Source organism: Stegostoma tigrinum, chromosome 17 (assembly GCF_030684315.1).
Source record: "Stegostoma tigrinum isolate sSteTig4 chromosome 17, sSteTig4.hap1, whole genome shotgun sequence".
Lineage (NCBI taxonomy): Eukaryota > Metazoa > Chordata > Chondrichthyes > Orectolobiformes > Stegostomatidae > Stegostoma > Stegostoma tigrinum.
Window position 1 is genome coordinate 12607210 of NC_081370.1, and position 26639 is coordinate 12633848.

At 56.0% G+C, this 26639-nt stretch overlaps 1 protein-coding gene across 7 annotated transcripts in view; it reads left to right on the forward strand.

The window, feature by feature from the left end:
* pacsin3 (protein kinase C and casein kinase substrate in neurons 3) overlaps window positions 1-26639 on the forward strand; it is an 81568-nt gene that overhangs the window by 36022 nt on the left and 18907 nt on the right. For 4 of the 7 annotated variants that reach the window (XM_059651976.1, XM_059651982.1, XM_059651978.1 and 1 more), the window contains exons 2-6: window positions 17756-17798; window positions 19364-19432; window positions 23824-23912; window positions 25163-25319; window positions 26379-26614. In XM_059651976.1, the coding sequence (XP_059507959.1) occupies window positions 23868-23912; window positions 25163-25319; window positions 26379-26614 (438 nt within the window). In that variant the 5' untranslated portion in view covers window positions 17756-17798; window positions 19364-19432; window positions 23824-23867. Of the gene's footprint in view, window positions 1-15741; window positions 16068-17755; window positions 17799-19363; window positions 19433-20399; window positions 20515-23823; window positions 23913-25162; window positions 25320-26378; window positions 26615-26639 lie in introns of those variants that run through there. The other 3 variants (XM_059651979.1, XM_059651980.1, XM_059651977.1) reach the window with 2 other exon arrangements.

The window sequence follows — 26639 nt, forward strand, 5'->3', positions numbered from 1 at the left end:
GTGTGTGTGTGTGTGGGGGGGGGAAGGAGGTTGTGTGTGTGTGTGTGTGTGTGTGTGTGAGGTGTGTGTGTGTGTGGGGGGGGGGAAGGAGGTGTGTGTGTGTGTGTGTGGGGGGGGAGGAGGTGTGTGTGTGTGTGTGTGGGGGGGGAAAGGAGGTGTGTGTGTGTGTCGGGGGGGAAGGAGGTGTGTGTGTGTGGGGGGGGAAGGAGGTGTGTGTGTGTGTGTGGGGGGGAAGGAGTGTGTGTGTGTGTGTGTGGCGGGGGAAGGAGGTGTGTGTGTGTGTGGGGGGGAAGGAGGTGTGTGTGTGTGTGTGGGGGGGGGAAGGAGGTGTGTGTGTGTGTGGGGGGGGGAAGGAGGTGTGTGTGTGTGTGGGGGGGGTAAGGAGGTGTGTGTGTGTGTGTGTGGGGGGGGGAAGGAGTGTGTGTGTGTGTGTGGGGGGGGGAAGGAGGTGTGTGTGTGTGTGGGGGGGGGAAGGTGTGTGTGTGTGGGGGGAAGGAGGTGTGTGTGTGGGGGGGAAGGTGTGTGTGTGTGTGTGGGGGGAAGGAGGTGTGTGTGTGTGTGTGGCGGGGGGAAGGAGGTGTGTGTGTGTGTGGGGGGGGAAGGAGGTGTGGTGTGTGTGTGTGGGGGGGAAGGAGGTGTGTGTGTGTGTGGGGGGGGGGAAGGAGGTGTGTGTGTGTGTGGGGGGGGTAAGGAGGTGTGTGTGTGTGTGTGTGGGGGGGGAAGGAGGTGTGTGTGTGTGTGGGGGGGGGAAGGAGGTGTGTGTGTGTGTGGGGGGGGAAGGTGTGTGTGTGGGGGGGGAAGGAGGTGTGTGTGTGGGGGGGAAGGTGTGTGTGTGTGTGTGGGGGGGAAGGTGTGTGTGTGTGTGGGGTGGTAGGTGTGTGTGTGTGTGGGGGGGAAGGAGGTGTGTGTGTGTGGGGGGGAAGGAGGTGTGTGTGTGGGGGGGAAGGAGGTGTGTGTGTGTGTGGGGGGGAAGGAGGTGTGTGTGTGTGTGGGGGGGGGGAAGGTGTGTGTGTGTGTGCGGGGGAAGGAGGTGTGTGTGTGTGTGTGGGGGGGGAAGCAGGTGTGTTTGTGTGTGGGGGGGGGGAAGGAGGTGTGTGTGTGTGTGGGGGGGGGAAGGAGGTCTGTGTGTGTGTGTGTGTGTGTGTGTGTGTGTGTGTGGGGGGGGGGGGGGGGAAGGAGGTGTGTGTGTGTGTGTGGGGGGGGGAAGGAGGTGTGTGTGTGTGTGTGTGGGGGGGGGTGGAAGGAGGTGTGTGTGTGTGTGTGTGTGGGGGGGGGGAGGAGGTGTGTGTGTGTGTGTGGGGGGGGGGAAGGAGGTGTGCGTGTGTGTGTGGGGGGGAAGAGGTGTGTGTGTGTGTTGGGGGGGGGAAGGAGGTGTGTGTGTGTGTGGTGGGGGGGAAGGAGGTGTGTGTGTGGTGGGGAGAAGAAGGTGTGTGTGTGGGGGGGAAGGAGGTGTGTGTGGGGGGGAAAAAGGTGTGTGTGTGTGTGGGGGGGGGGAAGGAGGTGTGTGTGTGTGTGTGTGTGGGGGGGGGAAGGTGTGTGTGTGTGTGTGTGGGGGGGAAGGAGGTGTGTGTGTGGGGGGGGAAGGTGCGTGTGTGTGTGGGGGGGAAGGTGTTGTGTGTGTGTGGGGGGGAAGGTGTGTGTGTGTGTCGGGGGGAAGGAGGTGTGTGTGTTGGGGGAAGGAGGTGTGTGTGTTGGGGGGAAGGAGGTGTGTGTGTTGGGGGGGAAGGTGTGTGTGTGTGTGGGGGGGGAAGGAGGTGTGTGTGTGTGTAGGGGGGGGGGAAGGAGGTGTGTGTGTGGGGTGGGGAGAAGGAGGTGTGTGTGTGTGTGTGTGTGTGTGTGGGGGGGGGAAGGAGGTGTGTGTGTGTGTGTGTGTGTGGGGGGTTGAAGGAGGTGTGTGTGTGTGTGGGGGGGGGAAGGAGGTGTGTGTGTGTGTGTGTGTGTGGGGGGGGGAAGGAGGTGTGTGTGTGTGTGGGGGGGGAAGGAGGTGTGTGTGTGTGTGGGGGGGGAAGGAGGTGTGTGTGTGTGTGTGGGGGGGGAAGGAGGTGTGTGTGTGTGTGTGGGGGGGGAAGGAGGTGTGTGTGTGTGTGTGTGGGGGGGGAAGGAGGTGTGTGTGTGGGGGGGGGGGAAGGAGGTGTGTGTGTGTGTGGCGGGGGGAAGGAGGTGTGTGTGTGTGTGTGGGGGGGAAGGAGGTGTGTGTGTGTGCGTGTGGCGGGGGGGGAAGGAGGTGTGTGTGTGTGTGGGGGGGGGGAAGGAGGTGTGTGTGTGTGTGTGGGGGGGGGAAGGAGGTGTGTGTGTGTGTGTGGGGGGGGGAAGGAGGTATGTGTGTGGGGGGGGAAGGAGGTGGGGGGAAGGAGGTGTGCGTGTGTGGGGGGGGGAAGGAGGTGTGTGTGTGTGGGGGGGGGAAGGAGGTGTGTGTGTGTGTGGGGGGGGGAAGGAGGTGTGTGTGTGTGTGGGGAGAAGGAGGTGTGTGTGTGTGGGGGGGGGGAAGGAGGTGTGTGTGTGTGTGTGTGTGTGGGGGGGGGGGGGAAGGAGGTGTATGTGTGTGTGTGTGGAGGGGAAGGAGGTGTGTGTGTGGTTGGGGGAAGGATGTGTGTGTGTGGGGGGGGGAAGGAGGTGTGTGTGTGTGTGTGGGGGGGGGGAAGGAGGTGTGTGTGTGTGTGTGGGGGGGGGGGAAGGAGGTGTGTGTGTGTGTGTGTGTGTGGGGGGGGGAAGGAGGTGTGTGTGTGTGTGTGGGGGGGGAAGGAGGTGTGTGTGTGTGTGTGTGTGTGGGGGGGGAAGGAGGTGTGTGTGTGTGTGTGTGGGGGGGGGAAGGTGGTGTGTGTGTGTGTAGGGGGGAAGGAGGTGTATGTGTGTGTGTGTGGGGGGGAAGGAGGTGTGTGTGTGTGTGGGGGGGAAGGAGGTGTGTGTGTGTGTGTGGGGGGGGAAGGTGTGTGTGTGTGGGGGGGAAGGTGTGTGTGTGTGTGGGGGGGAAGGTGTGTGTGTGTGTGGGGGGGAAGGTGTGTGTGTGTGTGGGGGGGGAAGGACGTGTGTGTGTGTGTGGGGAGGGGGGGGGAAGGAGGTGTGTGTGTGGGGGGAAGGAGGTGTGTGTGTTGGGGGGAAGGTGTGTGTGTTGTTGGGGGGAAGGAGGTGTGTGTGTGTGTGGGGGGGGAAGGAGGTGTGTGTGTGTGTGTGTGGGGGGGGGAAGGAGGTGTGTGTGTGTGTGTGGGGGGGGGAAGGAGGTGTGTGTGTGGGGGGGAAGGTGTGTGTGTGTGTGTGGGGGGGGAAGGAGGTGTGTGTGTTGGGGGGAAGGTGTGTGTGTGTGTGGGGGGGAAGAAGGTGTGTGTGTGTGTGGGGGGGAAGGAGGTGTGTGTGTGTGTGTGGCGGGGGGAAGGAGGTGTGTGTGTGTGTGTGGCGGGGGAAGGAGGTGTGTGTGTGTGGGGGGGGGAAGGAGGTGTGTGTGTATGTGTGTGGGGTGGGGGGAAGGAGGTGTGTGTGTGTGTGGGGGGGGGGAAGGAGGTGTGTGTGTGTGTGTGTGTGGTGGGGGGGAAGGAGGTGTGTGTGTGTGTGTGGGGGGGGGAAGGAGGTGTGTGGGGGGGGGAAGGAGGTGTGTGTGTGTGTGTGTGTGGTGGGGGCTGAAGGAGGTGTGTGTGTGTGTGTGTGTGTGGTGGGGTGGGAAGGAGGTGTGTGTGTGTGTGGCGGGGGAAGGAGGTGTGTGCGTGTGTGTGTGTGTGTGGGGGGGGGAAGGAGGTGTGTGTGTATGTGTGTTGGGCGGGGAAGGAGGTGTGTGTGTGTGTGGGGGGGGGAAGGAGGTGTGTGTGTGTGTGGGGGGGGGGACGGAGGTGTGTGTGTGTGGCGGGGGGGAAGGAGGTGTGTGTGTGTGGGGGGGGGAAGGAGGTGTGTGTGTGTGTGGGGGGGGGAAGGAGGGTGTGTGTGTGTGTGTGTGTGTGGGGGGGGAAAGAGGTGGTGTGTGTGTGTGTGGGGGGGGGGAAAGAGGTGTGTGTGTGTGTGTGTGTGGGGGGGAAGGAGGTGTATGTGTGTGTGTGGGGGGGAAGGAGGTGTATGTGTGTGTGTGTGGGGGGGAAGGAGGTGTATGTGTGTGTGTGTGGGGGGAAGGAGGTGTGTGTGGGGGGGAAGGAGGTGTGTGTGTGTGTGGGGGGGGGAAGGAGGTGTGTGTGTTGGGGGGGGAAGGATGTGTGTGTGTGGGGGGGAAGGAGGTGTGTGTGTGTGGGGGGGAAGGAGGTGTGTGTGTGTGGGGGGGAAGGAGGTGTGTGTGTGGGGGGGGGAAGGAGGTGTGTGTGTGTGTGTGGCGGGGGGGAAGGAGGTGTGTGTGTGGGGGGGAAGGAGGTGTGTGTGTGTGGGGGGGAAGGAGGTGTGTGTGTGTGTGGGGGGGAAGGAGGTGTGTGTGTGTGGGGGGGAAGGAGGTGTGTGTGTGTGTGGGGGGGGGAAGGAGGTGTGTGTGTGTCTGTGGGGGGGGAAGGAGGGGTGTGTGTGTGTGGGGGGGGGAAGGAGGTGTGTGTGTGTGTGGGGGGGGGAAGGTGTGTGTGTGTGTGGGGGGGAAGGTGTGTGTGTGTGTGGGGGGGAAGGTGTGTGTGTGTGGGGGGGGGAAGGAGGTGTGTGTGTGGGGGGGAAGGTGTGTGTGTGTGTGGGGGGGAAGGTGTGTGTGTGTGTGGGGGGGAAGGAGGTGTGTGTGTGTGGGGGGGAAGGAGGTGTGTGTGTGGGGGGGAAGGAGGTGTGTGTGTGTGTGGGGGGGAAGGAGGTGTGTGTGTGTGTGGGGGGGGGGGGAAGGTGTGTGTGTGTGTGCGGGGGAAGGAGGTGTGTGTGTGTGTGTGGGGGGGGGAAGGAGGTGTGTTTGTGTGTGGGCGGGGGGGAAGGAGGTGTGTGTGTGTGTGGGGGGGGGAAGGAGGTCTGTGTGTGTGTGTGTGTGTGTGTGTGTGTGTGTGGGGGGGAGAAGGAGGTGTGTGTGTGTGTGTGTGGGGGGGGAAGGAGGTGTGTGTGTGTGTGTGTGTGTGGGGGGGAAAAGGAGGTGTGTGTGTGTCGGGGGGAAGGAGGTGTGTGTGTGTGGGGGGGAAGGAGGTGTGTGTGTGTGTGGGGGGGAAGGAGGTGTGTGTGTGTGTGTGGCGGGGGGAAGGAGGTGTGTGTGTGTGGGGGGGAAGGAGGTGTGTGTGTGTGTGTGGGGGGGGGAAGGAGGTGTGTGTGTGTGTGGGGGGGGGAAGGAGGTGTGTGTGTGTGTGGGGGGGGTAAGGAGGTGTGTGTGTGTGTGTGGGGGGGGTGAAGGAGGTGTGTGTGTGTGTGGGGGGGGGGAAGGAGGTGTGTGTGTGTGTGGGGGGGGGAAGGTGTGTGTGTGTGTGGGGGGGAAGGTGTGTGTGTGTGGGGGGGGAAGGAGGTGTGTGTGTGGGGGGGAAGGTGTGTGTGTGTGTGTGGGGGGGAAGGTGTGTGTGTGTGTGGGGTGGAAGGTGTGTGTGTGTGGGGGGGGAAGGAGGTGTGTGTGTGTGGGGGGGGAAGGAGGTGTGTGTGTGGGGGGGAAGGAGGTGTGTGTGTGTGTGGGGGGGAAGGAGGTGTGTGTGTGTGTGGGGGGGGGGAAGGTGTGTGTGTGTGTGCGGGGGAAGGAGGTGTGTGTGTGTGTGTGGGGGGGGGAAGGAGGTGTGTTTGTGTGTGGGCGGGGGGGAAGGAGGTGTGTGTGTGTGTGGGGTGGGGGGAAGGAGGTGTGTGTGTGTGTGGGGGGGGGAAGGAGGTCTGTGTGTGTGTGTGTGTGTGTGTGTGTGTGTGGGGGGGGGGAAGGAGGTGTGTGTGTGTGTGGGGGGGGGGGGGGAAGGAGGTGTGTGTGTGTGTTGGGGGGGGGGGGAAGGAGGTGTGTGTGTGTGTGTGGGGGGGGGAAGGAGGTGTGTGTGTGTGTGTGTGTGGGGGGGGGAGGAGGTGTGTGTGTGTGTGTGGGGGGGGGAAGGAGGTGTGCGTGTGTGTGTGGGGGGGGAAGGAGGTGTGTGTGTGTGTTGGGGGGGGAAGGAGGTGTGTGTGTGTGTGTGTGGGGGGGAGAAGGAGGTGTGTGTGTGGCGGGGGGAAGGAGGTGTGTGTGTGTGTGGGGGGGGAAGGAGGTGTGTGTGTGTGTGGGGTGGGGGGATGGAGGTGTGTGTGTGTGTGGGGGGGGGGAAGGAGGTCTGTGTGTGTGTGTGTGTGTGTGTGTGTGTGTGTGTGGGGGGGGGGAAGGAGGTGTGTGTGTGTGTGGGGGGGGGGGGGAAGGAGGTGTGTGTGTGTGTGGGGGGGGGGGGAAGGAGATGTGTGTGTGTGTGTGTGTGGGGGGGGGGAAGGAGGTGTGTGTGTGTGTGTGTGTGGGGGGGGGAGGAGGTGTGTGTGTGTGGGGGGGGGAAGGAGGTGTGCGTGTGTGTGTGGGGGGGGAAGGAGGTGTGTGTGTGTGTTGGGGGGGGAAGGAGGTGTGTGTGTGTGTGTGTGGGGGGGGGAAGGAGGTGTGTGTGTGGGGGGGGGAAGGAGGTGTGTGTGTGTGTGGGGGGGGAAGGAGGTGTGTGTGTGGTGGGGGGACAGGAGGTGTGTGTGTGGTGGGGACAGGAGGTGTGTGTGTGGTGGGGGTACAGGAGGTGTGTGTGTGTGTGTGTTTGTGTGTGGGGTGGGGGACAGGAGGTGTGTGTATGGAGGGGGGGTACAGGAGGTCTGTGTGTCGGGGGAGACAGGAGGTATGTGTGGGGGGGTGACAGGAGGTGTGTGTGTGGTGGGGGGGGGTGACAAGGAGGTGTGTGTGTGCTGGGGAGTTGACAGGAGGTGTGTGTGTTGGGGGGGACATGAGGTGTGTGTGTGTGGGGGGTGGGGGACAGGAGGTGTGTGTGTGGAGGAGGGGACAGGAGGTCAGTGTGTGTCGGGGGGGGACAGGAGGTGTGTGTGGGGGGGTGCAGCAGGTGTGTGTGTGGGGCGGGGGTGGACAGGAGCTGTGTGTGTGTGTGTGTTTGTGTGTGTCGGGGGTGGACAGGAGGTGTGTGAGTGTGGGGGTGTGGGGACAGGAGGTGTGTATGTGTGGAGTGGGGGCAGGAGGTGTGTGTGTGTGGGCGGGGGGACAGGAGGTGTGTGTGTGTGGGCAGGGGGACAGGAGGTGTGTGTGTGTGTGTGGGCGGGGGGACAGGAGGTGTGTGTGTGTGTGGGCGGGGGGACAGGAGGTGTGTGTGTGTGGGCGGGGGGACAGGAGGTGTGTGTGTGTGGGCGGGGGGACAGGAGGTGTGTGTGTGTGTGTGGGCGGGGGGACAGGAGGTGTATGTGTGTGGGCAGGGGGACAGGAGGTGTGTGTGTGTGGGCGGGGGGACAGGAGGTGTGTGTGTGTGTGTGGGCGGGGGGACAGGAGGTGTGTGTGTGTGGGCAGGGGGACAGGAGGTGAGTGTGTGTGTGGGCGGGGGGACAGGAGGTGTGTATATGTGTGTTGGGGGGGACAGGAGGTGTGTGTGTGTGGCGGGGGGACAGGATGTATGTGTGTGGGGTAGGGGGGGACAGGAGGCCTGTGTGTGGCGGGGGGGACAGGAGGTGTGTGTGTGTGTGTGTGTCGGGGGGGGACAGGAGGTGTGTGTTGGGGGCAGGGGGGCACGAGCTGAGTGAGTGTGTGTGTGTAGGACAAGAGGGGTATGTGTGTGTAGGACAGGAGGGGTGTGTATGTATGTGTAGGACAGGAGGGGTGTGTGTGTGTAGGACAGGAGGGGTGTGTATGTATATAGGAGAGGAGGGGTATGTGTGTGTGTGTGTAAGACAGGAGGGGTGTGTGTGTGTGTAAGACAGGAGGGGTGTGTGTGTGTGTAAGACAGGAGGGGTGTGTGTGTGTGTATAGGACAGGAGGGGTGCGTGTGTGTGTGTAGGACAGGAGGGGTGTGTGTGTCTAGGACAGGAGGGGTGTGGGTGTGTGTGTGTAGGACAGGAGGGGTGTGTATGTATATAGGAGAGGAGGGGTACGTATATGTGTGTGTGTGTGTGTGTATATAGGACAGGAGGGGTGCGTGTGTGTGTGTGTGTGTCGGATAGGAGGTGTGTGTGTGTCGGAGGGGGACAGGAGGTGTGTGTTGGGGGCAGGGGGGACACGAGCTGAGTGAGTGTGTGTGTGTGTGTGTGTAGGACAGGAGGGGTGTGTGTCTGTGTAGGACAGGAGGGGTGTGTGTGTGTGTAGGTCAGGAGGGGAGGGGTGTGTGTGTGTAGGACAGGAGGAGTGTGTGTGTGTGTAGGGCAGGAGGGGTGTCTGTCTGTGTGTGTAGGACAGGAGGGGTGTGTGTGTCTGTGTGTGTAGGACAGGAGCGGTGTGTGTGTCTGTGTGTGTAGGACAGGAGGGGTGTGTGTGTGTGTGGGGTGGGGGACAGGAGGTGTGTGTATGGAGGGGGGTACAGGAGGTCTGTGTGTCGGGGGAGACAGGAGGTATGTGTGGGGGGGTGACAGGAGGTGTGTGTGTGGTGGGGGGGTGACAAGGAGGTGTGTGTGTGCTGGGGAGTTGACAGGAGGTATGTGTGTTGGGGGGACATGAGGTGTGTGTGTGTGTGGGGTGGGGGACAGGAGGTGTGTGTGTGGAGGAGGGGACAGGAGGTCAGTGTGTGTCGGGTGGGGACAGGAGGTGTGTGTGGGGGGGTGCAGCAGGTGTGTGTGTGGGGCGGGGTGGACAGGAGCTGTGTGTGTGTGTGTGTGTAGGACAGGAGGGGTGTCTGTCTGTGTGTGTAGGACAGGAGGGGTGTGTGTGTCTGTGTGTGTAGGACAGGAGCGGTGTGTGTGTCTGTATGTGTAGGACAGGAGCGGTGTGTGTGTCTGTGTGTGTAGGACAGGAGGGGTGTGTATGTGTAGGACAGGAGGGGTGTGTATGTGTAGGACAGGAGGGGTGTGTGTGTGTGTGTAGGACAGGAGGGGTGTGTGTCTGTGTGTGTAGGACAGCAGCGGTGTCTGTGTGTGTGTAGGACAGGAGGGGTGTGTGTGTAGGACAGGAGGGGTGTGTGTCTGTGTGTGTAGGACAGGAGGGGTGTGTGTGTCTGTGTGTGTAGGACAGGAGGGGTGTGTGTGTGTCTGTGTGTGTAGGACAGGAGAGGTGTGTGTGTCTGTGTGCGTAGGACAGGAGGGGTGTGTGTGTGTGTGTGTAGGACAGGAGGGGTGTGTGTGTGTGTGTGTGTGTAGGACAGGAGGGGTGTGTGTGTAGGACAGGAGGGGTGTGTGTGTGTGTGTGTGTGTGTGTGTGTGTAGGACAGGAGGGGTGTGTGTGTGTGTGTAGGACAGGAGGGGTGTGTGTGTGTGTGTAGGACAGGAGGGGTGTGTGTGTGTGTGTAGGACAGGAGGGGTGTGTGTGTGTGTAGGACAGGAGGGGTGTGTGTGTGTGTGTGTGTAGGACAGGAGGGGTGTGTGTGTGTGTGTGTGTAGGACAGGAGGGGTGTGTGTGTGTGTGTGTAGGACAGGAGGGGTGTGTGTGTAGGACAGGAGGGGTGTGTGTGTGTGTGTGTGTGTGTGTGTGTAGGACAGGAGGGGTGTGTGTGTGTGTGTGTAGGACAGGAGGGGTGTGTGTCTGTGTGTGTGTAGGACAGGAGGGGTGTGTGTGTGTGTAGGACAGGAGGGGTGTGTGTGTGTGTAGGACAGGAGGGGTGTGTGTGTGTGTGTGTGTGTAGGACAGGAGGGGTGTGTGTGTGTGTGTAGGACAGGAGGGGTGTGTGTGTAGGACAGGAGGGGTGTGTGTCTGTGTGTGTAGGACAGGAGGGGTGTGTGTCTGTGTGTGTAGGACAGGAGGGGTGTGTGTGTGTCTGTGTGTGTAGGACAGGAGGGGTGTGTGTGTGTCTGTGTGTGTAGGACAGGAGGGGTGTGTGTGTGTCTGTGTGTGTAGGACAGGAGGGGTGTGTGTAGGACAGGAGGGGTGTGTGTGTGTGTGTGTGTGTGTGTAGGACAGGAGGGGTGTGTGTGTGTCTGTGTGTGTAGGACAGGAGGGGTGTGTGTGTAGGACAGGAGGGGTGTGTGTGTGTGTGTGTGTGTGTAGGACAGGAGGGTGTGTGTGTGTGTAGGACAGGAGGGGTGTGTGTGTAGGACAGGAGGGGTGTGTGTGTAGGACAGGAGGGGTGTGTGTCTGTGTGTGTAGGACAGGAGGGGTGTGTGTGTCTGTGTGTGTAGGACAGGAGGGGTGTGTGTGTGTCTGTGTGTGTAGGACAGGAGGGGTGTGTGTGTCTGTGTGCGTAGGACAGGAGGGGTGTGTGTGTGTCTGTGTGTGTAGGACAGGAGGGCTGTGTGTGTGTGTGTGTGTGTGTAGGACAGGAGGGGTGTGTGTGTGTGTGTGTAGGACAGGAGGGGTGTGTGTGTAGGACAGGAGGGGTGTGTGTGTAGGACAGGAGGGGTGTGTGTGTGTGTGTGTGTGTGTGTGTGTAGGACAGGAGGGGTGTGTGTGTGTGTGTGTAGGACAGGAGGGGTGTGTGTGTGTGTGTGTGTAGGACAGGAGGGGTGTGTGTGTGTGTGTGTGTGTGTGTGTAGGACAGGAGGGGTGTGTGTGTGTGTGTGTGTAGGACAGGAGGGGTGTGTGTGTGTGTGTAGGACAGGAGGGGTGTCTGTGTGTGTGTGTGTAGGACAGGAGGGATGTGTGTCTGTGTGTGTAGGACAGGAGGGGTGTGTGTGTAGGACAGGAGGGGTGTGTGTGTGTGTGTGTGTGTGTGTGTGTGTGTGTGTGTGTGTGTGTGTGTGTGTGTGTGTAGGACAAGGAGGGTTGTGTGCGTGTGTGTAGGACAAGAGGGGTGTGTGTGTGGGTGTGTGTGTAGGACAGGAGGGGTGTGTGTGTGTGTATGTATGTGTAGGACAGGAGGGGTATGTGTGTGTGTGTGTGTGTAGGACAGGAGGGGGGGTATGGGGGTGTGGGTGTGTAGGACAGGATGGGGGTGTGGGTGTGTAGGACAAGAGGGGTGTGTGTGTGTCGGACAGGAGGGTTGTGGTGTGTGTAGGACAAGAGGGTTGGTGTGTGTGTGTGTGTGTGTGTAGGACAGGAGAGGTGTGTGTGTGTATGTGTAGCACAGGAGGGGTGTGTGTGTGTGGGGGGGGGTATAGGAGGGGTGTGTGTGTGTAGGACAGGAGGAGTGTGTATGTGTGTGTGTAGGACAGGAAGTGTTTGTGTGTGTGTGTAGGACAGGAGAGGTGTGTGTGTAGGACAGGAGAGGTGTGTGCGTGTGTGTGTGAGTAGGACAGGAGGGGTATGTGTGTGTGTGTGTGTAGGGCAGGAGGGGTTGTGTCTGTGTAGGACAGGAGGGGTGTGTGTGTGTGTAGGACAGGAAGGGGGTGTGTGTGTGTAGGACAGGAAGGGGGTGTGTGTGTGTAGGACAGGAAGGGGGTGTGGGTGTGTAGGACAGGAGGGGTGTGTGTGTGTGTGTGTGTAGGACAGGAGGGGTGTGTATGTGTGTGTGTGTGTAGGACAGGAGGGGTGTGTGTGTGTGTAGGACAGGAGGGGTGTGTGTGTGTGTAGGACAGGAGGGGTGTGTGTATGTGTGTAGGACAGGAGGGGTGTGTGTGTGTGTAGGACAGGAGGGGTGTGTGTGTCTGTGTGTGTAGGACAGGAGGGGTGTGTGTGTCTGTGTGTGTAGGACAAGAGGGGTGTGTGTGTGTGTGTAGGACAGGAGGGGTGTGTGTGTGTGTGTGTGTGTGTAGGACAGGAGGGGTGTGTGTGTGTGTAGGACAGGAGGGGTGTGTGTGTGTGTGTGTGTGTGTGTGTAGGACAGGAGGGGTGTGTGTGTGTGTATGTATGTGTAGGACAGGAGGGGTGTGTATGTGTAGGACAGGAGGGGTGTGTGTCTGTGTGTGTAGGACAGGAGGGGTGTGTGTGTCTGTGTGTGTAGGACAGGAGCGGTGTGTGTGTCTGTGTGTGTAGGACAGGAGGGGTGTGTGTGTGTAGGACAGGAGGGGTGTGTGTGTGTGTGTGTGTGTAGGACAGGAGGGGTGTGTGTGTGTGTGTGTGTAGGACAGGAGGGGTGTGTGTGTGTGTGTGTGTGTGTGTGTGTGTGTGTGTGTGTGTGTGTGTGTGTGTGTGTGTGTGTGTGTAGGACAGGAGGGGTGTGTGTGTAGGACAGGAGGGGTGTGTGTGTCTGTGTGTGTAGGACAGGAGGGGTGTGTGTGTGTCTGTGTGTGTAGGACAGGAGGGGTGTGTGTGTGTCTGTGTGTGTAGGACAGGAGGGGTATGTGTGTCTGTGTGTGTAGGACAGGAGGGGTGTGTGTGTGTGTGTGTGTGTGTAGGACAGGAGGGGTGTGTGTGTGTCTGTGTGTGTAGGACAGGAGGGGTGTGTGTGTGTGTGTGTGTGTGTAGGACAGGAGGGGTGTGTGTGTGTGTAGGACAGGAGGGGTGTGTGTGTGTGTAGGACAGGAGGGGTGTGTGTGTGTGTGTGTGTGTGTAGGACAGGAGGGGTGTGTGTGTGTGTGTGTGTGTGTAGGACAGGAGGGGTGTGTGTGTGTGTGTGTGTGTGTGTGTGTGTGTAGGACAGGAGGGGTGTGTGTGTGTGTAGGACAGGAGGGGTGTGTGTCTGTGTGTGTAGGACAGGAGGGGTGTGTGTCTGTGTGTGTAGGACAGGAGGGGTGTGTGTGTCTGTGTGTGTAGGACAGGAGGGGTGTGTGTGTGTGTGTGTGTGTGTGTGTGTGTGTAGGACAGGAGGGGTGTGTGTGTGTGTAGGACAGGAGGGGTGTGTGTGTGTGTGTGTGTAGGACAGGAGGGGTGTGTGTGTGTAGGACAGGAGGGGTGTGTGTGTAGGACAGGAGGGGTGTGTGTGTGTCTGTGTGTGTAGGACAGGAGGGGTGTGTGTGTGTCTGTGTGTGTAGGACAGGAGGGGTGTGTGTGTCTGTGTGCGTAGGACAGGAGGGGTGTGTGTGTGTCTGTGTGTGTAGGACAGGAGGGCTGTGTGTGTGTGTGTGTGTGTGTAGGACAGGAGGGGTGTGTGTGTGTGTGTAGGACAGGAGGGGTGTGTGTGTAGGACAGGAGGGGTGTGTGTGTGTGTGTGTGTGTAGGACAGGAGGGGTGTGTGTGTATAGGACAGGAGGGGTGTGTGTGTGTGTGTGTAGGACAGGAGGGGTGTGTGTGTCTGTGTGTGTAGGACAGGAGGGGTGTGTGTGTGTCTGTGTGTGTAGGACAGGAGGGGTGTGTGTGTGTCTGTGTGTGTAGGACAGGAGGGGTGTGTGTGTCTGTGTGTGTAGGACAGGAGGGGTGTGTGTGTGTCTGTGTGTGTAGGACAGGAGGGGTGTGTGTGTGTCTGTGTGTGTAGGACAGGAGGGGTGTGTGTGTGTCTGTGTGTGTAGGACAGGAGGGGTGTGTGTGTGTGTGTAGGACAGGAGGGGTGTGTGTGTGTCTGTGTGTGTAGGACAGGAGGGGTGTGTGTGTAGGACAGGAGGGGTGTGTGTGTGTGTGTGTGTGTGTGTGTAGGACAGGAGGGGTGTGTGTGTGTGTGTAGGACAGGAGGGGTGTGTGTGTGTGTAGGACAGGAGGGGTGTGTGTGTAGGACAGGAGGGGTGTGTGTGTAGGACAGGAGGGGTGTGTGTCTGTGTGTGTAGGACAGGAGGGGTGTGTGTGTCTGTGTGTGTAGGACAGGAGGGGTGTGTGTGTGTCTGTGTGTGTAGGACAGGAGGGGTGTGTGTGTCTGTGTGCGTAGGACAGGAGGGGTGTGTGTGTGTCTGTGTGTGTGTGTGTGTGTAGGACAGGAGGGGTGTGTGTGTGTGTGTAGGACAGGAGGGGTGTGTGTGTAGGACAGGAGGGGTGTGTGTGTGTGTGTGTGTGTGTGTGTGTGTAGGACAAGGAGGGGTGTGTGTGTGTGTGTAGGACAAGAGGGGTGTGTGTGTGGGTGTGTGTGTAGGACAGGAGGGGTGTGTGTGTGTGTGTGTGTGTAGGACAGGAGGGGGGGTATGGGGGTGTGGGTGTGTAGGACAGGATGGGGGTGTGGGTGTGTAGGACAAGAGGGGTGTGTGTGTGTCGGACAGGAGGGTTGTGGTGTGTGTAGGACAAGAGGGTTGGTATGTGTGTGTGTGTGTGTAGGACAGGAGAGGTGTGTGTGTGTATGTGTAGCACAGGAGGGGTGTGTGTGTGTGGGGGGGGGGGTATAGGAGGGGTGTGTGTGTGTAGGACAGGAGGAGTGTGTATGTGTGTGTGTAGGACAGGAAGTGTGTGTGTGTGTGTGTAGGACAGGAGAGGTGTGTGCGTGTGTGTGTGAGTAGGACAGGAGGGGTGTGTGTGTATGTGTGTGTGTGTGTGTGTGTAGGGCAGGAGGGGTTGTGTCTGTGTAGGACAGGAGGGGTGTGTGTGTGTGTAGGACAGGAAGGGGGTGTGTGTGTGTAGGACAGGAAGGGGGTGTGGGTGTGTAGGACAGGAGGTGGGTGTGGGTGTTTAGGACAGGAGGGGTGTGTGTGTGTGTAGGACAGGAGAGGTGTGTGGGTGTGTAGGACAGGAGAGGTGTGTGTGTGTGTAGGACAGGAGAGGTGTGTGGGTGTGTAGGACAGGAGGGGTGTGTGTGTGTGTGTAGGACAGGAGGGGTGTGTGGGTGTGTAGGACAGGAGAGGTGTGTGTGTGTATGTGTGGGACAGGAGGGGTGTGTGTGTGTTTGTGTGTGTGTGTAGGACAGTGGGGTGTGTGTGATTGTGTGTGTGGGACAGGAGAGGCATGTGTGTGCATGTATAGGACTGGAGTGGCCCTGTGTGTGCGTGTGTGTGCGTGTGTGTGTGTGTCGGACAGGAGGGGCGTGTGTGCGTCTGTGTGTGTGTGTGTGCGTGTGTAGGACAGAAGTGGGCGTGTGTGCCTGTATATGTGCAGGACAGGAGGTGCTTGTGTATGTGAAGGACAGTCGGGGCGTGTGCGCCTGTGTGTGTGTTGGACAGTAGGGGCGTGTGTGTGTGTGTGTGTGTGTGTGTGTGTGTGTAGGACAGTAGGGGCGTGCGCACCTCTGTGTGTGTAGGACAGGAGGGGCCTGTATGTGTTTGGGGGACTGAAGGGGTGTGTGTGTGTGTGTGTGTGTGTGTGCGTGTGTGTGTGTGGGACAGGAGGAGTGTGTGTGTGTAGGATAGGAGGGGTGTGTGTGTAGGACAGGAGGGGTTGTGTGTGTGTGTATGTAGGGGAGGAGGAGTGTGTGTGTGTAGGATAGGAGGGGTGTGTGTGTAGGACAGGAGGGGTTGTGTGTGTGTGTATGTAGGGGAGGAGGGGTGTGTGTGTGTGTGTGTGTGTGGGGGACAGGAGGGGCGTGTGTGTGTGTGTGTGTGTGTGTGTGTGTGTGTGTAGGACGGGAGGGGTGTGTGTGTGTAGGACGGGAGGGGTGTGTGTGTGTAGGACGGGAGGGGTGTGTGTGTGTAGGACAGGAGGAGTGTGGGGGTGTGTGTATGTGTAGGACAGGAGAGGTGTGTGAGTGTGTGTAGGACAGGAGGGGTGTGTGTGTGTGTGTGTGTGTATGTAGGAGAGGAGGGGTGTGTGTGTGTGTGTAGGACGGTAGGGGTGTGTGTGTGCGTTTGGGGGGGACAGGAGGGTTGTGTGTGCGTGTGTGTAGGACATGAGGGTTGTGTGCGTGTGTGTGTGTGTGGGACAGGAGAGGTGTGTGTGTGTAGGACAGGAGGGGTGTTTGTGTGTGTGTGTGTTTCGGACAGGAGGGGCGTGTGTGCGTTTCGCACCATTCTGAACCTCTGACGCTGAAGCAGTCCATGTCTAAATGCAACAATATCTGGACAGGACCCACGTTTGCGCTGAAAAGTGGGAAGTTACATTCATGCCGTGCAAATGCCAGGCAATAATCATTTCCAATAAGAGATAATCTAACCACTGCTCTTCAACATTCAAAGGCATTACCATCAACAAATCCCCCACTATCACCATCCTGGGGCTTGCTATTGACCAAAAGCTCAACTGGACTCACCGCTCAAATACACTGGCTACAAGAGCAAGTAAGAGAGGCTGGGAATGATCACCTCCTGACTCCTCAAACCCTGTCCACCATCTACAAAGGACAAGTCAGAATTGTCTGAATGGGTGCAGCTCCAACAACACTCAAGAAGCTTGACGCCAAAGCAGCCTGCTTGATTGGCACGACATCCATCAGCATCCACTCCCTCCACCATTGACGTTCAGTAGCAGCAGTGTGTACTACCTACAACATGCACTGCAGCAGGTATGAAGCTGCAGAGAAACAGAGATTGCACAGCAGCATCTTTGAATCATGAGTGAAGGCACCTCTTCCCACTGTCTCTGTTCAGCTGAACCCTTGAGGCTGTGAAAATTGCCAATGGCCGGGAGGTCATAAATCTGTTTTCAGCACCTAGAGAAACAACAGTACAATCCCCTTTAAGTTTACTGATCATCATTGCTCACCACGTTTTCAACTATCGCATGTTTTTGCAAATTTTGAAGTAATCCCTCATCCTTCAGAGTCTGGTGCATTAAAATCTATCCAAACCCCCGTGGGGAATAGAAGTATTTACTGCAGCCTGAAAATCGGAGCAACCATCTGGCTGATGTTCCTTAATCAGACTTGTATCCACATGGGACTTCGGGTGGCACGGTGGCTCAGTGGTTAGCACTGTAGCCTCACAGCACCAGGGACCCAGGTTCAATTCCACCCTCGGGTGACTGCACATTCTCCCCGTGTCTGCGTGGGTTTCCTCCAGGTGCTCCGGTTTCCTCCCACAGTCCAAAGATGTGCAGGCTAGGTGGATTGGCCATGCTAAATTGCCCGTAGTGTTCAGGGCTGTGTGGGTTATAGGGGGATGGGTCTGGGTGGGATGCACTGAGGTTTGATGTGGACATGTTGGGCTGAAGGGCCTGTTTCCACACTGTAGGGAATCTAATCTAATCTACACATTGTCACTGTGCCCTTCTCACTGTTGTTGCCTTTGCCCATTACCTCTCCTCCTTCATATTACTAGTTTGCCTATTGTCTGGCCAACTCATAATTGCTACTTTGCATATTTATCTCTACTGGATGCTGTATGCTTTCCTGTTACTTTTTCTCTGCCAGTTTACCAAATGCTTTCTGTCTAAAAATTAGTGGTTTACCTGTTGTGCATCTCCTTTCAGTTGCTAGTTTATCTGTTGCCTTTCCATTCTGCTGTTTGCACTTGCCAGTCCATTTTCCTCTAACTAATTTTCCTGTTGCCTCTCTTCTCTGGCAGTCTGACCCGGTCTCACTGACAGTTTGCCCCCCCCCCCCCGTTGTTGCTGGTGCCCACTCCACCCATCTCACTGGAGATTTGCCCCCGTGTCACTTGGTTGTTTTCCCCTGTCTCACTAGCAGTGTGCCCCCTGAGTCCCACTGTTGGAAACTTGCCCCTCCGTTTCACTGTTGGCGTTTTCCCCCTCAGCCCCCATTTCACTGTTGGCATTTCCCCTCCTCCCACCCATTTCACTGTTGACGTTTTCCCCCCCTCCCCGTCTCACTGTTGGCCATTTGTTCCCCCCCACCCTGTCTCACTGTTGCTTGCTTTTTTCCTGCCTCATTGTTGATGGTTTGCCTGTTGCCTTTCCTTTTCTCCTGTAGTGCTGCTCTGCCAGTTGTGCCTCTCATTCTGGCTGTTGGTTTGTCTGCAGTTTCCATCTGCCTGTTTATCTGTTGTTCACCTGCTGTCTGCTTCATCCTGACTAGTTTACCTGTGATCTCCCTCCTGACTGCTGCCTGTTGTGACCATTTTCTGATGCCCCAAGGGTGTTGTCAATGAGCACTGCTCTTTATGTTCCTGGAGTGTTTTTTTGGTCTCGATTAGCATGAGCATCCTGTCAGATCAATTCTGACCCAGCCTGCAAATAAATGTGAAATACCGCTGATCTGTGTTGTTAATCTTTGATATTCCTGCCTCTTCACAGGGAGAAGCTTCTGGAAGGAATCTTGGACTGCTCTGATTGACAGGTAGGAGTTCCTGGCACACTTATCCAACTCCACTCAAAGCTCTGATGATTTCATTCCGTATCCTTGGAAATTTTTGTTCAGGGGTAGGGACAAATGTGTTTGGGCTTCCTGGGGGCAAGAAGTTTTCAAGGGGATCCTGAAGCTGGAAGTGTTTGGGAACACTGTCCCCGAAACAAGAGGGTTGGTGATTAACCTCTTCACCCCCCTCCCCCCCCGAAAGTTTTGGGAGCCCAGTAGGATAAGGGCCAGTCAGTGTCGAGGTGGTAACAGGGTCGGGGCCAGGGCAGAACAGGCTGGCTGAAGCTGATTCAGGGTCTGAGTAGAGTGGGGTCATGACAGGATCAGGGTTATGGTAAGGTCATGGCAGGATTGGGGTCAGTGCAGGGTTAGGGTGGTGTCTAGGCAGTGTCAGGTTTAGGGTTAGGGTTGGGGTGGCTCATGGTGTGGTCAGGGTAAGGCTGGGATCAATTCAGATCCATGGCAGGGATATGGATTAGGGTGGGGTCATTGCAGGGTCAGGGTTGCGGGTTAGGATGGGAATGTGGCAGTTTGGACAGGCCCATTATGGCAGGGTTGGCGTTGTGGTGGGGTTGGGATTGTATCATGGTCATGTTGAACCGTGGTTAGAGTAGGTTCGTGCTAGGGTCAGGTCATGGCAGCGTTTGGGCTTAGGGCACTGACATGACCTGGTCTGTTTAAGCAGGGTGACAGTAGGGGCAGAATCAGGGTCATGGCAGGGTCAGAGACGTGCTAGGTTGAGACCATGGTTGGCTTTGGGTTATGGTGAGATCGAGGTTAGGGAGAGATCGGGGCTAGAGCAGAGTCAGGGTGTTGGTTGGGATTGGGTTCCCCTGGGTCAGGGTTCAGACCGGTATTCCCATTCTTCCTCACCACTCCCCCCAAAACCCACCCCACATCAATTTTTGGCTGGGGTTCAGGGTTCCATCCAGCAACGGAATTCCCACAGCGTGAGTGCTGTGATCTGTGTGTTTCAATGGAATTGCCAGGAGCTGACTTGCAAGTGGAGATCAGCAATGTTGAAGGAAATGTTTTTCTCTCTAATACGGTGCCAGGTTGCTTGTTGCAGGCTAGATCTGTCAAATTGGGTTCTCCCATCCCCACTGTATAAGAGGTAGTGCTGAGTCTAGCTGCCCTGTGGTTTAGAGCTGAGCAGTGATCATTCACTGACTGCAGGTTTGACCAGGGATGCAGTACAAGAGTCTCCATCACAATCAGCTTCCCACTGTTCTGGCTGTACCCCTGGCTGTGACTCATTGGAGGCAATTTGTTTGTAGCATGCTGGTGGTGTTCCCGTACCCCACCAACCATCTCCCCAAACCCAACTCCCTCCCCTGTCTCTCCTCCTCCCCATCTCTCCCCACCTCTGCCATCTCCCCCATACCTCCCCTCTCCCCCATATCTCCCTCTCCCCCAAACATCCCATCTTCCCCATCATTTCCATCTATCCCACCTACCACCCTTAAGTCTTCCTGTCTCTGGCAGCATTGTCTGCTCTATCACAGTCACATGCCCTTGTCTAGGTGATGCTGTCTCTTGTTTTACAGTGGCTGGTTGTAAAGATTTGCCTTTCCACACACGGCCTCGGACTATCTTTTGATTTTGGAGTGTGCAGTGTAAGTATCTCATTGGTCCCCATTACTTCACTTTGGGGAGTGCAGGGATCGCCAGGACTCCGGATGAGAGGACAGACAGAGGAGGTGAGGGATGCTAGGTGAGGCTGCTGTGTTGGATACATAGAGGAGCTGGTACATTGAGAGGCTGACGAGGGAAGTATGTGAGAGTTAAGGAATGCCGGCTGGGACGTAGCAGAGTAGCCAGGACTGAAGAACTCAAACAGCTTGTGTTTTGGAGATATTAGGAACTGCAGATGCTGGAGAATCTGAGACAAGGTGTAAAGCTGGATGAACACAGCAGGCCAGGCAGCATCGTAGGAGCAGGAAAGCTGACATTTCGGGCCTATACCCTTCTTCATTACTGAATGATGCTGTTTGGCCTGCTGTGTTCATCCAGCTCTATACCTTGCTATCTCAGCTTGTGTTAGGTTGTGTTTTGCCTCATGTCTGTGTGTGCCCTTGTCTGTCTGTCAGTCTTTGTGTGAATGAAAGCTTCCTGGCGCCTGGCCAGAGCTATTTCAAAATATCTCGCCCCACCCTTGCCTGGCATGGTGCCACTCCCAGATGGTATTCTGGGACAAGGCAGATTGTTTTTTGAGAAAAAAAACCCTTAGCCTGCCCAGAGACCGATGCCCAATTTTCCTTGCAGGACAATTTGGCATCAGACAGGGGCATGTTCCACGTCAGTTCGGAGTGTAAGGACAGTGTGGTTTTTGTATCCAGAGACCCACTGTCTGTGAAATATCACAGTGTTGCTATTTAATGTGTGTGTGAAAGAAATGCCCTGCCTTTCCCAACCCAGCCCACATGCTCTCTGCTATTGCGGTCCCTGATCGAGTGACAGGGTGGGTTTGAGGCTGGGACTAGAAGGAATGTGCTTTGTGATGTGCACTTGTCATGAACGTCATGGTCATAAAAAGGAACAGGAGCCTATTAATAAGAATGATTTGGCAACTCGAAGGGACTACTCAGGGGGAGGGAGGCAGAGAGAGAGATGGAGAGACAGACTGAGTGAGAGTGAGGGAGGGAGAAAGGAAGCGAGAGAGAGAGAAACGGAGCAGGTTCATGTGCGGCACCATTAGGTATGTGACCCATTTGCATTACTTCTTGTAAGTTATATTTCTGTTGTCAAATCACTTTACTGCTTTGATGGGAGCTGGCTGCAAGTTTCTGCTCACTTAAACGAGCTCCCCCAGCTTAGAGCTGGCTGCAAGTTGACTGAAGGGGAATGGGTGTTGGCGAGTGACAGCATGTTGCTTCACGTGCTGTCTCCCCCCCAGACTGGGAGGTGTAGCGTTCAGCGCAGAAACTGCGCAAGGTGCAGACAGTGCAGTCTGCACTCTTGTGTTCTGGTTAGGGGTCTGAGTGCTCTGACTACACTGCCCTGGACTGTTTGTGGTGTTTCCAAATGTGATCAAATATGACTCACAAGTGTAGAAAACTTTTGTTGCTGCAATAAAGCATTCAACCTAAAAAAATAGCAGCCTACTGCGGTCAAAAACAGGTAAAAAACAGATTACCCAGGTAAAGGCTCCAAACAGCACAACAGAGAGTCACTCATTGAAGGGGAGGTCAATCTGCAACTGAAATTACATTCCACCTTGCTGAGACACTGCTCCCCTCTCCGAGACATTGCTCCAGTTCTGCTCAGAGGACCCTGCTGCCAATTTGGAATCTGTAGTATTAAATTGTACGTTTGCACCACCTTTGAGTTGTTGGCGTTCAGACAGTTTGCTATTTATATCTGCGATCTGTATTCACAGCTGCCATTTCCCAATCTGTGAACTGTAGCAAAGCTGTGGTGGTATTCACCTTTATCTCATGTTCTGGTCTTTTCTAATGATTAGACTGTGACCATGCCTACTGGCCAATTTGTGGATACACGCACGCATTGACACGCACACTGACACACATGCACGCACGCCCACGCCAAGTGCCTGCTCGCTGATGCTCACATATGCTCACAAATGCACATATTGATACACGCTAACAAATGCGCACAGTCTCTTGCATGCACACATTCGCATTAGCTCTGACTCACATATGAATCTTGTTCACAACTGAGGAAACGCCCTGGTGTTTGAATTGTCTGTGCCATGTGTCAATTCATCCATTCTCAGTGATGAGGGTACAGATTCTGTGTGGCTCTAAATTCAATGCGGCACACTTTTGTCTTGCCTCAGCCCCAGCACCTGTATCTGTTTGCATTCTATCAGTATACATGAGGATCTCAGTGTGATTCCCATTTGACATGGATCTCTAAGCACAGAGGTGCCTATCTCTTTAGTGACGTATGACAATAACAATCTGATCCTCCTGGTAATAAACAGGTGATGAGATCCTGCCCAACTCTGGGCTTTGTGCCAATCACTTGCTGGCATCAGGCCCCCCCTTCCTTCTCGCTTCTCCCCCACTTTCCCCTCACTTCCCCCCCACTTCCCCCCCCCCAATTCCCCCCCAGCCCCCAACTTATCCCCCCCAGCCCCCAACTTATCCCCCCCAACTTCTGCCCCCCCCACTTCTCTCCCCTCCCCCCCACTTCTCTCCCCTCCCCCCCCACTTCTCTCCCCTCCCCCCCCACTTCTCTCCCCTCCCCCCCCACTTCTCTCCCCTCCCCCCCACTTCTCTCCCCTCCCCCCCACTTCTCTCCCCTCCCCCCCCTTCTCTCCCCTCCCCCCCACCTTCTCTCCCCTCCCCCCCACCTTCTCTCCCCTCCCCCCCACCTTCTCTCCCCTCCCCCCCACCTTCTCTCCCCTCCCCCCACTTCTCTCCCCTCCCCCCACTTCTCTCTTCCCCCCCCCATTTCTCCCCCCATGCCTGCTCACCACGTCTCTCTTCCCCTTTGCTGTGGATAGGTTGTATGTGCCAATGCTGCTTTGCCCTCTATGCAAGGCACTGGGTGCTGCCTGTCCTTGAGACAGGAATGGTGAGCCAGTGAGTCTTGATATCTGTGTTATAGAGTCACTGAGCTCTGTCATACAGCACAGAAACAAACCCTTTGATCCAACTAGTACTGACCATAATCCCAAACTAGACTAGTTAGTGCCTGCACTGGGTCCCTATCCCTCCAAACTATAAGACACTTAGATAAATACAAGGATAAAAGATGTTTGGAGGGATATGGACCCAGCACAGTTGAAACTGTACCCGCATCCACCACTTCCTCTGGAAGCTCATTCTACACACAGACCATTCTGTGTGTGAAAAAAACTTGCCCCTCATATCTTTTTAAAAATCTTTCTCCTCTCACCTTAAAAAATGCCTCTTAATCTCGAAATCCCCCAGTTTTGGGAAAAGACACATGCCGTTCACCTAAACAATACACCTCACGACTTTTATAAACCTTTATAAAGTCACCCCTTCACCCACTGCTCTGGAGTGTAAAAGGTCCCAGCCTGTCCAGCCTCTCCTTAGAACTCAAACCCTCCATTCCCAGCAATATTCTGGTAAATCTCTTCTAAACCCTCTCCAGCTTAATAATATCCTTCCTATATCAGGGAGACCAGAAATGGACAAAGTACTCCAGAAGATTTTGTATATCCTGTACAACCTAAATGTAATGTCCCAACTCCTATACTCGATGATCTGAGCAATGAAGGTAAGTATGCTAAATGCCTTCTTAACCACCCTATCTATGTGTGACACCAACTTCAAAAAACCATGTACCTTAGGCCTCTCTGTTCTGCAACACAACCCAGGGCCCTACTTTTAACTCCTGTCCACTTATTTGTTTTACAAATATGCAATACCTGCTTGTCACAGGGCTCCAGATGGAAAAATAACCATCCACCATTACTCTCTTGTCTCTTGCCATTAAGCCAATTTTGAATCCAATTGGCAAGCTCACCCTGAATTCCATGTGACTTAAATTTACTAATTAGTCTACATGTGGAGCCATGAGAAAGACTTTATTAAAATTCCAAGTAAACAATGTTTACCACTCTGCCCTCGTCAGTCTTCTTGGTTACTTTCTCAAAAAACTGAATCAAGTTTGTGAGATACAATTTCCCTGTGCAGAAAACCATGCTGACTATCCTTAATCAGTGCCTGCAGCTCTAAATGCATTGAAATCCTATCTTTCAGAATCACTTTCATCAATTTACCCACCACCAAAATCAGACTCACAGATCTACAGTTCCCATGTTTCTCCTTACATCCCATGTTAAACAAAGGTTACAACATTAGCCACTCTCCATTCATTCTACACTCATCAGTATAGATGGTACAAGTATTTCTGCAAGAGGCCCCACAATTTCCTTCCAAACTTCCCACAAAGTCCTGGGCTACACTACGTCAGGTCGCAGGGATTTACCCCATTTCTTTCTCCACAGTAAAATATGACATAAAATATTCATTAATATCTGTTCCTGGTGGACTGCTTTCTTTTACAGAATAAAATACCGCCAAAATTCTGTGCTGCAAGGGAACAGCAGCCATGTCATTGGCAAAGGGTGAAGAAATAGCCAAGAGCTTCTGGGAGGTCAGTCACAAACCCTTGCTCGCCTGATTCAGTCCTCCCTCCTTTATTACCCTCCACCTTGCTGCACAGCTGGTACCCTCAACTTTCTCTTTCCCCTCCCCCTCTCTCTCCCCCACTCACTGTCTGTCTCCTTCCCCACCTTTGTTTTCTCTCCCTCCCCATCCTTGTTTTCTTTCCATACCCTCCGTGCGCCCTCTCAGTTCCCCCCCGCGCGCCCTCTCCGTTTCCCCCCACACGCTCTGTCTGTTTCTCCCCTCGCGCGCTGCCCGTTTTCCCCCCCGCGCGCGCTCTCTCCGTTTCCCCCACCCCCGCGCACTCTCTCCGTTTCCCCCCACACGCTCTGTCCGTTTCTCCCCTCGCGCGCTGCCCGTTTCCCCCACCCCCGCGCGCTTTCTCCGTTTCCCCCACCCCCGCGCGCTTTCTCCGTTTCCCCCACCCCCGCGCGCTCTCTCCGTTTCCCCCACCCCCGCATGCGCTCACCGTTCCCCCCACCCCCGCGCGGCCTCTCCGTTCCCCCCACCCCCACGCGGCCTCTCCGTTCCCCCCACCGTGCGGTCTCTCCGATTTCTTCCCCCCCCCCCCCCCCCAGTGTGGTCTCTTCCTTTTCCCCCTGCACTCTCTTGCTCACCTTCTACCCCCCCCACTTACATTCTCCTCCTTTTGCATGCTCTATATCCCTTGTGCACTCTTACCTCCATACCTATTGTTCTCTCTTTACCCCCACCTCACTCACTCTCTCTCCAACCTTGCGTTTTCTGCCCCCCTTGTGTTTTCTCCCCCGTCTCACATTTTGGTCCCGCCTCATGTTATCTGCCTTCCCTCACACTCTCTCCATCTCTCCTCGCACATTCTTTGCCTCCCCTGGCACACACTCTTCCCTAACCCCCTCGGGCTCTCCCTCCCTACCCTCTCACACTCTGCCTCTTCGTTGTGCTTCCCTCACCCTCCTAATATCCACCCACCTCCCTGTAACTTACTGCCTATCCCCTGCTGGTATTACTCCTTCCCCAATACCTTAATTCATACTTCTCCCTCCCCCTGCAGACATTGAGTTCCCACAGCCCCCATATTAACCTAAGCCCTGTCTCGCAGCTCTGTGTCTGCCCCCTCTCCCTGTCGGTCCTGTGTCGCCCCCATCCCCAGCAGCTGCCCTCTCTATGGGCTGGGTGTTGTTGGTTCAGTCAGTGCAGTGAGGTTTCTGATTGACGGTCTGTCTCTCTCTCTCTTTCCCCCTCGCCCTCTGCTGGTAGCCGGGACAGTACAAGAGGACAGTCAGACGTTTTGACGATGGGCACCAACTCTGCAACCAGCTGCTCAGCTGCTTCCAGGAGCGGGCACAAATCGAGAAGCAGTATGCCCAGAAACTGGCCAGCTGGTCCAAAAAGTGGAAAACTGTGGTGGAGAAGGGTAAGAGAGCCCAAAGGAGCAGTGGCTGGGATGAGAGCAGATAGCGGGGTGTGGTCACAAGGCAAGCCAAGGTCCGGAACAGTGATGATACCCTCACCTGATTTTCTGTCGTAATTTGTGATAATAATATTGACAAGGGAACGAGACAGAATGCCCTCCTGTTCAGAAATAATATTTTAAAAATCTATGCATCAATCCCTACAACCGCTCATGTTCTAACCTTCCACCAGCACTGCCCCTCCAACAGTGCGGCATTCCCTCAGTACTGACCCTCTGATAGTGCGGCATTCCCTCAGCACTGACCCTCTGACAGTGCGGCATTCCCTCAGCACTGACCCTCTGACAGTGCGGCGCTCCCTCAGCACTAATCTTCTGAGTGCAGTGCTCCATCAGTGTTTCATGGGGATGTATAATTTGTGATATTTTGGACTGAAATCTGAATGGTTGAGTTTCTGGCTCAGAGATTGTAAGTTCAGAGCGAACTGGGAGCTATGCCAGTGTTAGTACCTGTTGAGGTAGCTGTTTTGGAGGTGAATTGAGCTGTTTACTGTGTCACTGGCTGTTGGGAAGGGTATTAGGAGTGAAACAGGGATGAGAGGTGCTGTTTCTGGGAACGGAAGGGAGGATGATTGTCCAGGAGCAGGTGCATGATGGGGGTAGGAATGGTGGGGCGAACGGACGGGTGGTGGGTCAGGGGATTTGGAAACGGGTGATGGGTGAGTGTAGAAACCATCCTTGGGTTTTGGATTACATGTGCACTCTGAGTCTGGTTGGATATTTACTTTCATTGATAACCCAATCACATTAATTTTCATGAATCTCCTCCATCTCTCTCCCTCTTCTCACTCACCTTCCTGTCTCTCTCTCATCTCTGTTGCTCTATCTTGCACTTCTGAATTGTCTCACTTTTGCTCACATTCTTGTCCTCTCATTGTGTGTCTCTCTCTCTGTCTCTCTCATGCTTTCCCTCTCACTCACACAATCGTTCTGTCTCTCCCTCATTCATTTGCAATCTCTCCATCCACATCATTGACTGCTGTGTCTCCCCCTCATACTCAGGAGCACAGTATGGCACTGTAGAAAAAGCCTGGCATGCGTTCATGACAGCAGCAGACAAGCTAAGTGCACTACACCTAGATGTTCGAACACAGTTGTCTGGAGTGGACTCAGACAGGGTGAAGCAGTGGCAGAAGGACTCTTTCCACAAGCAGCTAATCGGGGGCTTCAAGGAGACGAGAGAGGCCGACGAGGAGTTCCGCAAAGCTCAGAAACCCTGGCTCAAGAAGTTGAAGGAGGTGAGCTCTCTCTTCATTAGCTCCA